Below are 13,122 nucleotides of genomic sequence, written 5' to 3'. Positions count from 1 at the left end.
AGCTGAGATCCGGCCACTGCATTCCAGCCTGGGCGACAAAGCAAGATTCTGTCTCAAAAAAAAAAAAAAAGAACCAAGGTGCTCTTCCAGCTTTGCTTTCCCATCCCAGTCCAGATGTCTCTTCCACAGAGATGCCTGCAGACTCCTAGGCATCCTGACCCAGAGATGGTCACCTTGGGGATTCAACCAGAGTTGTTCCTGAGAAGCAGTCATAGCCTCCCCTACAAGGTCACAAGGGCGAAACACAGTCACCCTTAGCAGCTCTCCTCCAAACCCCCAAAAGGAAAAGCAAGCCAGCAGCTAGAGAGAAGACATTTTATTGAGAGTGTTACATAAATAGCTACAGAGAGCTGGGAGGACTGAAGGGAGTGACTGCCATCTCCCTCTGCACAGATCACTAAGGAACACATGGGGAGGGGATTAGGGGAAGGCGTGGTCCTCCCGAGGGAGAGAGGACACCCTGAATGCTATCTGGCATGAGGATGATGATGAGAGAAAGGTGAGAGGGACTGACAGCCCAGATGTCATGGGGAGGTACAGATAGGAGCCAAAGAGGTCACAGCACTTGGAAGTCACTGGGTCAGAGCCTGTATCACATCCTTTACCAGCATGGTGCCAATCACCATTTTCTCACTGTTGACAGTCAGCTGGGCAGCTCCAGCTGGCCGGGCATCCAGGGTCAGCAGAACGAGGCTTCCGCTGGTTAGTGTCCTCCCTGCAAACCTGAGGTGGGAGTAGAAGGGGTGGGGAAGAGCTGCTAAGGGTGACTGTGTTTGGAAGGGGATCAGCGCTTGGGGCTCCTCTTTCAAACCAGGGCCCCCATGCTCATCATTTCCCCTCTACTGGTGGCCTAGTACCTGTACTCATCAGATGTCCCACAAGGAACACGACCCAGGTTGGCAGTGGCAGTCACTTTCTGCACCACAATGTGGTCACTCCGACAGGTGTCTGGCAGCATGAGCTTCTCTGTGATCTCATTCATGCCCATCAGCTTTCCTGGGGGCAGAGGTCGTGATGAGGGCAGAGGCTGTGGTGGGTAAAGAGGCCAGCACCTGGGTCTGCTTACTAAGCATCAAGTTCTCCCAGGCTGGGAAGGTATCATGCAAAGGGCAGGTCAGAATCTAAATCATCAGTCTTGGGGAGACGGTACTTCGCTCTCAGACTGGGCCCTCCATCAGGAAGCCTTCGTTAGCCTCTGTACCCCTCCCACCCAGGCCTTTATTCATGTTGTTACCAAAGACTGATTTGGCGCTTCCTCCATCAGACATCTGGGCTACCAGCCCCTTGAGAGTGGCCAGTCAGTTCTTAAAAGGTTCCCCAATCCTGAACCTCATACCCTTTGATCTTTCCTGGGTGGCCCTCCAACCCACATTCAACTCCCACTCAGCTCCTGGAGGCTAAGCCCTCACAAAAAGATGACAGGTGGCTGCTGTGATCTCTCAGCCAGAATCCAGTAGTCACATGCAGCATTCACAGGTACAATTTTAATTGTACCTCTGCAGCAGCAGCTCCAGACCTAGTCAGGGCTCCTGAAGCCCCCAAACCTTCCCAGCATCCCCAGAACTCCTCATTCTGCAGGGCTGACTTCTCTCCACTCACATGCTCTAGGCCCCCAGTGGGAGCCCCTCCATCTGCCCTCCTGCACACCAACAGTCTTCTCTTGAGCCTCTTTCCTCCTTCCGCTGCTTCCCCCATACTTCACCTCCTTTTAGAAACTGACATCCCTCTCCTGTTTCTTCCATCCCCTTCATTCCTAATAACATTTTCTTGTATTTGTTCCTTCAATCTGTTCATGTTCAAGTGTTCCCGTCTCCAAAAAATCCTTTCCAGAAGCGAGATCCTTCATCGTGCCAATGCCCTGTCTCCCTCCTCATTCATGGCTAAAGTCCTCCAAAGAGGACCCCATTTACTTGAGCCCTGGTCTCCCTCAACCCACTGCAATTGGCCTCTGTCCCTCCTTTAGCAATGACCCTCTCTCCCTCAGGTTGGCAGTAGCCTTTTATACGCTGACTCTGAAGGTGTTCAGTAACTGTGGTTTGCAGACACCTTCTGCCTTGTTGTCTCTCCTGGTTCTCCTCCCACCTCTCCCTGTGCTCCTTCTCTTATCCCTCTCCTCCTCTTTCTTCTGCAGAATTCAGGTTTTCCCCCAAGGTTCTGTCCTTGGCATTCCTATTTTCTCCCACCTCCCAGAGTGATCTCATTCATATTCACAGCTTCCATTACAACCTCTATGCTCATGACTCCAGCTTCAAAGTGTTTCCTGGGCATAGACCCATATTTTCAGTTGCATACTAAATAGCTCCTGCTGAATTTTCCAAATGCATTTCAAAATCAGTTTATCCAAAACTAACCATGATCTTCCCTCCTCCCTTGCCCAAGCCACTCTTCTTTCTTGTAGGCCAGAGGTTTTACAAATTACAGCCTCCAGGCCAAATCCAGCCCACCACCTGTATGGCCCACAATGTTTTAAATTATTTTTAAGTGTTGGGGAAGCAATCAAAAGAAGATTAATATTTCATGACACATGAAAATTATATGAAATTTAAACTTCAGTATCTATAAATATAAATGGAAATTTCTTGGAACACAGCCATACTCATTCATTTACATACTGTCTGTGGATGTTTATATGTTTCAACAGCCACAGTCGTGTTGTAACTGCAACAGATATCACATGATTCTCAAAGCCTAAAACATTTATCTTTGGCCCGTTACAGAAAAAGTTTGCTGACCCCTGGTCTAGATGAAGGACACCACCATTCTCCCTACCATTCAAGCTGGATGTTCTGGAGTCAGCTTCTATACTTCCCTCTCTGCCCACTCCCAGGGAGCACTCACCCTGTTCCTTCTTAAACTCATTTTCACTCATGAACACAGGGGCCATCAGCTCCCCAACAGGTGGCTGAATGGAGACATAGAACTGTCGGGTCTGGGTGCTGGAAGGGTGGGAGGAAACAGAGGGAGAAGAATTAAGGCCGTTATCTCTCCCCTCACCTCCCACCCTGTGTAGAGGCACAGCTTGGAGGCAGTGAGAGAGTGAGGTGAGGAATGAGGGCCTAAGATGGCTTCCAGACCCACCCAATCATGATGTATCCCCACTAAGTACCACCTCCATTTCTGGTTCATTGTTACCCTGACCCTTTCCAGCCCATCCTCTCACCCCCACCTTGAGTTGGGCACATACCACAGCTGGAAGTTGGCTGCCTGGGTTGAGTCACAGAAATTAATGCCCATTACAGCAGTGGCAGATTCTCCAGGGGCCAGGGACTCTGAAGTGGTATAAGGCAGTGAAGGGGAGAGGGAGGACCACCATCACCTGATAGGTCTAGAACCCAGCCTAGCCCTACTCTCCCCTCCACTGTTACAGCTGACCAACCCTCTACAGAATCTTGGCTTTCTTGGCCCCTGGAGACTGTTCCTGGTTTCCTTCTGAACTCTTAAGGTTGCTTTCCCCCACTCACCCTCACCACATTTAAGTTAGTCCTGAAACAACCAAGGCTCAAATCTGCTGCTGCAAGCACCTCCCGCCCTGATGTGATCTTGCTTATTTCATAATCTGTCTTGTTCACCAGAGTGTTGATCACATTAGATGCTATCTCTGTGTCCCTATAGCTTGGCCCCTGGCCTGGCACAAGAAGGGTATCAACAACCACAGAAAGATTGACTCTGCCCAGGAGCCTCCTCCTCCACCCCATCCAAAGCCCTTCGCACCAATTTCAGGAAATTCTTGGATGCTGATGCCAGCAGGCAGTTTGGGAGTGCCCACATGCAGGCCCTTGATGGGGGTATCAGAGCTGTTGGAGAAGTGGATGTGCACAGACACCATGTGGGGGTCCCCGGAGAAAGGTTGGCGGCTGAAGGTATAGTCCACAACCAGCCCCTCGCCAGCTACCCGGTGCAGCAGCTCCTGCCGCCCAACACGCGACACTGGACTCAGAAGCTAGAGTGGAGGGGTAAGGAAGGACAGAACTGAGCAAGACAGAGTGAGCCTGTCCCAGCATTGTCCCCTAGGGCCATCCAGCAACTGGGACTCAAAGCTATCACATCCTCCATCACACCCACCCCCCACACACATCCATACCATAGGATGCAGCACAGGGATGTGTCCCTGCCCCAGCCCAGTCACCTCCTCCATCCCACTCACCGACGGTACCAGGGTGGAATCTGTCAGTGTCAGGCCCTCCAGGTCAGCAGCCAGACTGGTAGACACAATTGCTGGGGGAGACACAGGCTGGACACTGGGAGGGGTGACTGTGGGAGTAGATAAGACTATGATGAGGCAAAGTGAAGGTGACTTGGGTTGAGCAGGGAGCCTAGGGATCAAGGAGTACGCGTTTCAGCACCATGGACAGCGGGGGGGGGGGGGGGCGCGCACATGCCTGCCTGGAGGCTCTGGCAAAATACCCATCCCTAGACCTCAACCCCAGACCTGGGGAGGTCAGCCCTGCTGCCGCCCTCTCAGGCCTGAAGATATGTTCTGTCTGCTCCCCTGCTCCCACAAGACCTGAGGAACCTGATCCAGAATCCCTGTGGGCCGTTCTAATTCATGCTCCCCAGGCCTCCTTTCCCCTGTGACTTTTACCACCCAAACTCACAGTCCTCTAGATCAAGCAGGGAGATCTCCTTGGTTGCAGGGGCCCTTTTGCTGCTGGGAGGCTGAAAGAGAAAAATGGGATATGGGTGTGGGTAAGGGGAGCACCTTGGCATGTTCTGGGTTGGGAAGAAGATGTCATGGTCTGTTCTGGATGGTAGAGAGATAGATGTCTGAGTCTGGCCCATGAGCACACCCTGACTGTCCCAAGGCTCTCACTGTTTTCCTCCTCCAGGAGGCAGGTTCCAACTGCTCCTCCTCGGACTCTGATGTCATCTCGGACTCTGATGTGCTACTGCTGGAATCACTGTCCTCATCAGAGGATGACGCTTCTCCTTTTCCCTCTGGCACCTTCTTCTTCTTCGTCTTCCTCTTACCATCCTCCTCACTCTGTTCACTGAAGGAGAGTGGGAAAGGTGGGCTCAGGCCTGGCCTGGACACCCCCTCCTTGCTTCACAGAAGCAGAAGAAATGCTGAAAAGCTGGAGTGGAGTGGGGAGCCTGGGCTCACACCTGGGCTCACACCTTCAGGGTTCACACCTGAAGTCCTATAGCAGGGACCTCATGAGAGCTTGAAGCCAGCTTGTGCCAGCTCAGGCTCCAGGCCCCTGGTTGCTTCTCCACACCTCCCCACGAGGCTTCAGAGATCTCCTGCAGCCAGCGAAAGCAGTTGTCATGTGAGCTGACAACCCCAGCCAGCTCATAAGGGACTCAGGGGCTCTTAGGAGACTGGCTAAAGCTCAGTGCTAGCCCTTCTTTTCAGGAAAGCGCCCGGAACCCCACCCGCCATCTGGCTGGCTCCCTTCTCACCTCTCACTGCCTCTGCCTTTCTCCTCATCCTCATCCTGGTCTTCATTGTCAGACTCACTGCTGGACTCCCCAGAGCCGCTCTCGCTGCTGCTCTTACTGTCTGATTCACTCTCAGACTCAGGGTCTGTGGAGGAATAATATGAGGCCTCCTCCCTCATATGCAGGCCTCCTTGGGTCTAGAGCAGGCACCTGGGTTCCACCTTCAGATTCAGTACTGAACCCTCTCTGACCTGCCCCCAGCCCTACATGCCAGCTGGAACTGACAGAAACACAGATGGACTCCATGGATAGAAACCTGCACAAGCACACATACCTGGAACATGAATCCCTCAGGTGCACAAACAACTCACAAGCAGATGCACACCCCTAGACACATGACCATATACATACACCCCTCATATAGCCAGTCATGCAGACACATGGGCGGGAGCACAGAGGACCCCAGCTCTGCCATCTGCTTACCACTGTCTGCGGACTCTGTGGGGCCTGACTCCCCCTCAGAGTCCGAGTAGAAGGGTTTTTCCTTCTCCTTTCTCTTCTCCCGATTTGAGCACTTGGTCCATTCAGGTACCTGGAGATGGGAGTAGGATGCAGGGTCATTTCATAATGGTTGGGGAGAAGGAAGGCAGGCACAAGCCCTTACCCTTTATTCCACCTCTTCATGAGGCCCTACCTGGTCTGTCCCACAAAGGGAAGAACAGAGGAGGAAGAAAGGGGCACTGTCCATGGAGGGGAGGGGATGCTGCTCACAGAGGGGCACTGCCAAACCAAGGTGGAAACAGAACATGGGAAGGCCCAGGAGCACAGCACACAGGGGAAGCAGAGGGACACAGACAGGGCATGGGAGAGAGCACACGGGCATGGGAGAGAGCACAGACAGGGCATGGGAGAGGCACACGGAGGTGGGACCTCAGTGTATTCGCCCAACAGGCCCACGTGAGTCTCAATAAGGGAAAGATCTTCTTCCTGTGTGTGTGGGGAAGGTGTTAGGAGGGCTGGGCCAGCACTGTCAGAGCTCCTTACTGTCTGCCCCCACCAACACACACTCACACACTTCAACCCTCCACCCCGCTGACCTCCACGTTGCGCACAGATGGGTCTGGGGCTTCCTCCGGCCAATCTGGGAGCTCCTGGTAGCCTGTGGCCTTGGCATTGAGCAGGTGGGACAGTGAGCCCAGCTGGAAGTGGTCCCGGTCTAGGGATAGGTTTAGAGGTCAGGCAGGTAGCAGCAGTGAGGGAGAGCTCTGGGAGCTATTTCCCAGGTGGGGCTGGGTCATGATTCTGGTCGGGGCTTCCCAGGTGGGTAGGAGAAGGAGATGGATGTGTGCCCTAATGGCTCTTCCACCCTGACTGCACCTTTAGGCCCACATGCTGGAAGAAAAGGCTGGCCAGGCCAGAGCAGGGACTGAGGGCCAGGGAGAGGCGGCCTACAGAGGTGAGCAGGAGGAGACTCTGGGCCCACAGATGCTGCCAGCCCATCTGCTTGGGAAGCATGTCTAGTCAGGCTCTGGACTCAGCCGGGAGAGATGAGCATCAGAGCATGAGTGTGCGGGAGTCCAGGTCAGAGGTGAGGCACCGCTGGAGGAGGGCAGCACAGGCCTGTGAGTAGGGATGGTGCCAGGGAGAAAGGGACTGTTGCCTTCTTCCTGGGAGAATTTCAAAGCTACACCCACCCTCAGAATCTCCCCATTCCTGAGGTCCAGGGAAGAGAAAAAGAACGAAAAGATACGCAGAAGAACTGAGCTTTGTGAAGGAGGATCTCTTGTGTGTAGGTTCCTGGCTTCTGCTCCTGGGGTCCAGAGAGCCAGCAGGAGAACCCTTCACCCCCGGCCCCCTCTCAGGGCCCTTGTCTTGGGAAAAGAGGCCTTAAGGGCCAAGCCCAAGAACAGAGCAAGGCTGAAGCCCTGGGGCCTGGGATCTGAACTGACTGTAGTGACTAAGCTTACAGAGTACATGCAACTGCTTTCTCAGGACCTTTATAAAAATATACACCTCTCAGGCCGGGCGCGGTGGCTCAAGCCTGTAATCCCAGCACTTTGGGAGGCCGAGGCGGGTGGATCACGAGATTAGGAGATCGAGACCATCCTGGCTAACATGGTGAAACCCCGTCTCTACTAAAAATACAAAAAACTAGCTGGGCGTGGTGGCAGGCGCCTGTAGTCCCAGCTACTCGGAGGCTGAGGCGGGAGAATGGCATGAACCCGGGAGGCAGAGCTTGCAGTGAGCCGAGATCGTGCCACTGCACTCCAGCCTGGGCGACACAGCGAGACTCCGTCTTAAAAAAAAAAAAAAAAAAAATATATATATATATATACACACACACACACACACACACACACACACACCCTCTCCTCTGTGTGTTGTTTTGCTTTCTGCCTTCCTGGATCCTTGGTATTTAAGATCTTGGTATGTCTTCCAAAGCCTACTGTCTGCTCAGGGAGGGAGATTAAAAAGGGAGCCTGAGAGGAGAAGAGGCAGGAGCCCATCCTGGCCGGTAAGGCAGACCCTCAAGTGAGATGATGCTGGCAGTGGTTGTGGGCAGGTGAAAGAGTAATTCCTGGTGCCACAGCAGGGGCAAAAGGAGTGAGCCAGGGAGTAGGACTGCCCACAGAAGCATGGTGCCTGGCTAGGGGCTTCAGGAAGGTCTGGGGCAGAGACTCTGGCCAGTTCCTTCCCATTCCCCTAGGAATGTTACCCTTGATTTCATCTCCCACCTTTGAAGGATGACTCCAAGACTGGAGCTGGTTTGGGTGCCAGGAAGAGCTTCTTGGCATGGCGGCTAAGGGCCCCACCCTGCTCGGAAGGGACGATGAGCTGCCGGGTGAAGCGTGCCCGGTCGCGAATATCATAGTTCTGGTCATATTTGGCCAGACTCAGCACATACTGGGTCAGCAGCTTGGTCTGGAGGAACAGGAAGAGGTGGGTCAGCTGACAGAGGGGGTGGGGACACAGGAGGCTCAGAACCAGATTCTTTAAGCCGACACTTGCAGGCAGAATGTCTCCTCTCCCTGCTTAGGACCAGCTGCTTCCACCCAGCTCTCCCTCCCCACCTGCCCTTGTTCTGGGCTCAGAATTTTCTCTCATCTCTCTGACCATGCCTCCTGATGACCCCAACTTTGACAACTGCCTTGGGCCAGCAAAAGAGGTTTTCCTTTTGGACTTTCCCCACTCCTGGCTCTGGACTCCATTCTCCCCCAGGTTTGTGGTTCCTACCTCTCCAGGCCTTTCCACCCGCTTTACTCCAGGGCGGCAGGGTATGTGGAAGTCTGGAATGCTCTACTGGACCTCACAGTTTCCAGGCTTCACCACCCAGGGGGGAATTAGACAACAAAAAGACAGGGCAGATAAACAGGGGTCCCTTTGGCAGGGGCCACCCTCATGTCCTATCCACCCACTTAGTAGATTCTGAGCAGCCCAGGGGTCTCAGAGGTCTTGATCCTTCCCTGGAAGGTTCTAATGAGACATTAAGGCAAACTGCAGCTGCTGATGCATTTGCCAAGGTCATGTAGGGTTCACAGTCTGCAGTCAGGGAAGCTACAACTGCAGACCTGAAATCTCTCCATTTCTGCCATGATCTTGGCCTAATCTAACCTGCCTTAACATGGCAACAGTGGTAGCAGCCATCACTTATCAAGTGCCTTCTGGCACCAAGCACTGCTAGGTGCTCCACACTAGCTCATCTAATCTCCCCAAGCCTTCTGAGAGGTAGGCATTATTGCCCCCATTTTACAGAAAAGAAGCAGAATCATTAAGGAGCTTTTCCCAGGCCAAGGAGCCCATCAGTACTGCACCTAGGCCTGCATCTGCTGGAGCTGTACCCCATCTGCTTCCCTTCACTGCCTACCTGCTGACATAAGGAGCCTGCCCTGGTCCAGGTCTCCATGTTTCCATCACTTGTGACCAAGATCAAAACCACCAAGTAGTCAACAACCAGAATGCCCAGGGGCATCAGAGGCCAGCAGGAGGGAGCCTGGAACTGACTCTGTTCTTCCTGAGGTTTATGGTGACATACTGTTACATGCAGCCTTGGACGTGGTTAACCCAGCTAATCTGGCAGGGACATCAAGCAGATGTCCATGAGGGGCAAAGCCCCTCAGATGCTGACCCAGAGTCAGAGCAGCTGCTGTGGCAGAATTGCCCCACACCACTCTAGAGAGCCACTATGATTCCACATTCATACCTCCAATCTGGCCCACAGGACCTCTTCAGCTCAGTCCCTTCCAGCAAAGCAGCACCTCCGATACTGTTCTAGTCACAGATAAGCAATCCCAACCCCATGCACCCCTAATAGAATAGACTTAAAAATATGAAAATAAGATGCCATCACAACAGATTTCATCACCAACCTGCCCCTCTCTTGGTCAGACACCATCTAAATGGCCAGCGCTAGTGGATGCCCTATACCAACATGGTCCATTATCAAGAGGCTGCTGATCCCTCTTTTGGTTTGAACAATGTCTTCCTCCACAGATTTCCCAGCTGGCTGATCACAGACTCCCTCCTTTAAGACCTTGCCTAGTTCTAGACAGAACTGTTTGGTATTTGGATCCATCTGTCCACGGCCTTAACTGCATGTTAACAACCAACACAAGAAGGGCTGGCCCACCACCTCGACACTGCAGGATTTGCCTATAATAATTCATTACCCTTCTCCACCCCAAGGAGCCACTCCCTGTGGATTGTGGCATCCTGTGTGCACCACCAAGACCCCCACCTCATCTAGCCAGGATATGCAGGAATTACAGGCTACTCAAGAAGGCCTATGAGATACACTCCAGTATGCCAAGAACAGAACAAGGCTCCCCCTCACCAACAGGCTCCAGTTGTCAGGGAGGAATTTTAAGTGGGAAACACTATCTTTCCATAACCTATGCCAATGTACATGCTACCTTGCAGCTGCCTGCTAATCATGCTTAGAAAACTGGCTATTAAAAAAAAATTGAAATACATCCTCAATTCACACATTACACATGAGTAAGTTTAAGCTCTCGATGGATGTGGCAGACAGATTTTAAGGTCTTCCCCACCAGTAGCTGCCTCCTGGTGTTCATGCCTTTGTGCAATCCCTCACCTTGGGTATGGGCAAAACCTGAGACTTGCTTTTAACCAACAGGATATGGCAAAGGTGGTATATGATTATATATGATCCTATGATTATGTTTGATTAAGAAGACTCTGTATTGGAAGTCCTAGCTAGAGCAATCAGACAGGAGAAAGACATAAAGGGTATCCAAATTGGAAAAGAATTCAAATTATCCTTGTTTGCAGATGATATGATCTTATAGTTAAAAAAATCTAAGAACTCCACCAAAAAACTATTAGAACTGATAAACAAATTCAGTAAAGTTGCAGGATACAAAATCCACATAAATATCAGTAGCATTGGCCAGGTGCAGTGGCTGACGCCTGTAATCCCAGCACTTTGGGAGGCCGAGGCAGGCGGATCACAAAATCAAGAGATTGAGACCATCCTGGCCAACATGGTGAAATCCTGTCTCTACTAAAAATACAAAAATTAGCTGGATGTGGTGGTGCACACCTGTAGTCCCAGCTACTCAGGAGGCTGAGGCAGGAGAATCACTTGAACCCGGGAGGTGAAGGTTGCAGTGAGCCAAGATGGTGCCACTGCACTCCAGTGTGGCGACAGAGTGAGAGTCCGTCTCAAAAAAAAAAAAAAAAAAAATCAGTAGCATTGGCCAGGCACGGTGGCTCACACCTGTAATCACTTTGGGAGGCTGAGGCAGGCAGAATACCTGAGGTCAGGAGTTCGAGACCAGTCTGACCAACATAGAGAAACCCTTCTCTACTAAAAATACAAAATTAGCTGGGCATGGTGGCACATACCTGTAATCCCAGCTACTTGGGAGTCGGAGGCAGGAGAATTGCTTGAACCCAGGAGACGGAGGTTGCAGTGAACTGAGATTGCACAACTACACTCCAGAGCCTGGGCAACAGAGCGAGAACTCCATCTCAAAGGAAAAAAAAAATTAGCCGTTGCCCTCCAGCCTGGGCAACAAGAGCAAAACTCTGTCTCCAAAAAAAAAAAAAAAAAAAAAAAATCAGTAGCATTTACTTTTTTTTTTGCGATGAAGACAAAGTCTCGCTCTTGTACCCCAGGCTGGAGTGCAATGACGCGATCTTGGCTCACTGCAACCTCCGCCTCCTGGGTTCAAGCAATTCTCCTGCCTCAGCCTCCCGAGTAGCTGGGATTACAGGCACCCGCCACCACAACCAGCTAATTTTTGTGTTTTTAGTAGAGACGGGGTTTCGCCATGTTAGCCAGGCTGGTCTTGAACTCCTGACCTCAGGTGATCCACCAGCCTTGGCCTCCCAAAGTGCTGGGATTACAAGCGTGAGCCACCACGCCTGGCCGTGAATTCATTTTTGACAAAGGTATCGGCCGGGCGCGGTGGCTCAAGCCTGTAATCCCAGCACTTTGGGAGGCCGAGACGGGCGGATCACGAGGTCAGGAGATCGAGACCATCCTGGCTAACACAGTGAAACCCCGTCTCTACTAAAAAAAATACAAAAAACTAGCCGGGCGAGGTGGCGGGCGCCTGTAGTCCCAGCTACTCGGGAGGCTGAGGCAGGAGAATGGCGTAAACCCAGGAGGCGGAGCTTGCAGTGAGCTGAGATCCGGCCACTGCACCCCAGCCTGGGCCACAGAGCGAGACTCCGTCTCAAAAAAAAAAAAAAAAAAAAAAAAACAACAACAAAAAAAAGACAAAGGTATCAAGAACATACATTAGGAAAAGGAGAGTCTCTTCAATAAACGGTGCTGGGAAAACGGGATATCCATATGCAGAAGAATAAAACCAGACTCCTATCTCTCACCATATGCAAAAATCAAATCATAATGTATTAAAAACTTAAATCTAACACTTCAAACTATGAAACTACTAAAATAAAACATTAGAGAAATTCTCCAGGACATTGTACTGGGCAAAGATTTCTTGTGTAATACCCCACATGCACAGGCAACCAAAGCAAAAGTAGAAAAATGGGATCACATCAAGTTACAAAGCTTCTGCACACTAAAGAAATCAACAAAGAGACAAGCCACAGAATAGGAGAAAAAAAATTGCAAACTAAAGGAATCAACAAACAAGCCACAGGAGAAAAAATATTGCAAACTACCCATCTGACAAGGGATTAATAACCAGAATATGTAAGGAGATCAAACAACTCAATAAGAAAAAAAAATTCAATAATCCAATTTAAAAATGGGCAAAAGATCTGAATAGACATTTCTCAAAAGAAGACATACAGATAGCAAACAGGTATATGAAAAGGTGATCAACATCATTGAGCATCAGAGAAATGCAAATCAAAACTACAATGAAAGGCCAGGCATGGTGGCTCATGCCTGTAATCCCAGCACTTTGGGAGGCTGAGGCAGGCGGATCACCTGAGGTCAGGAGTTGAGACCAGCCTGTCCAACATGGCGAAACCCCATCTATACTAAAAGTACAGAAATTAACTGGGCATGGTGGCATACGCCTCTAGTCCCAGTTACTCATGAGGCTGAGGCAGGAGAATCACTTGAACGACAGAGGCAGAGGTTGTTGAGCAGTGAGCCGAGATCGCACCACTGCACACTCCAGCCTGAGTGACAGAGCAAGACTCCGTCTCAAAAAACAAAACAAAACAAACAAAAAAACAATGATATATCATCTCGCCCCAAGTAGGCTTATATCCAAAAGATAGGCAATAACAAATGCT

At 51.2% G+C, this 13,122-nt stretch overlaps 1 protein-coding gene across 3 annotated transcripts in view; it reads right to left on the bottom strand.

Moving 5' to 3' along the window:
* Positions 1-301: 301 nt before the first annotated feature.
* AP3B2 (adaptor related protein complex 3 subunit beta 2) overlaps positions 302-13,122 on the bottom strand; it is a 50,577-nt gene continuing 37,756 nt past the window's right edge. For 2 of the 3 annotated variants that reach the window (XM_025391658.1, XM_025391659.1), the window contains 12 exons: positions 8,115-8,301; positions 6,477-6,595; positions 5,863-5,971; positions 5,401-5,524; positions 4,811-4,988; positions 4,596-4,656; positions 4,145-4,251; positions 3,712-3,940; positions 3,185-3,269; positions 2,839-2,936; positions 858-996; positions 302-723 (listed from right to left, as the gene is read on the bottom strand). In XM_025391658.1, the coding sequence (XP_025247443.1) occupies positions 573-723; positions 858-996; positions 2,839-2,936; positions 3,185-3,269; positions 3,712-3,940; positions 4,145-4,251; positions 4,596-4,656; positions 4,811-4,988; positions 5,401-5,524; positions 5,863-5,971; positions 6,477-6,595; positions 8,115-8,301 (1,587 nt within the window). In that variant the 3' untranslated portion in view covers positions 302-572. Of the gene's footprint in view, positions 724-857; positions 997-2,838; positions 2,937-3,184; positions 3,270-3,711; positions 3,941-4,144; positions 4,252-4,595; positions 4,657-4,810; positions 4,989-5,400; positions 5,525-5,862; positions 5,972-6,309; positions 6,367-6,476; positions 6,596-8,114; positions 8,302-13,122 lie in introns of all 3 variants that reach the window. The other variant, XM_025391657.1, reaches the window with a different exon arrangement.

The sequence above is a fragment of the Theropithecus gelada genome, chromosome 7b, assembly GCF_003255815.1.
Source record: "Theropithecus gelada isolate Dixy chromosome 7b, Tgel_1.0, whole genome shotgun sequence".
Taxonomy (NCBI): Eukaryota; Metazoa; Chordata; class Mammalia; order Primates; family Cercopithecidae; genus Theropithecus; species Theropithecus gelada.
The sequence above is the reverse complement of the archived record's forward strand: the minus strand, read 5'-3'. Positions and strand labels throughout refer to the sequence as shown.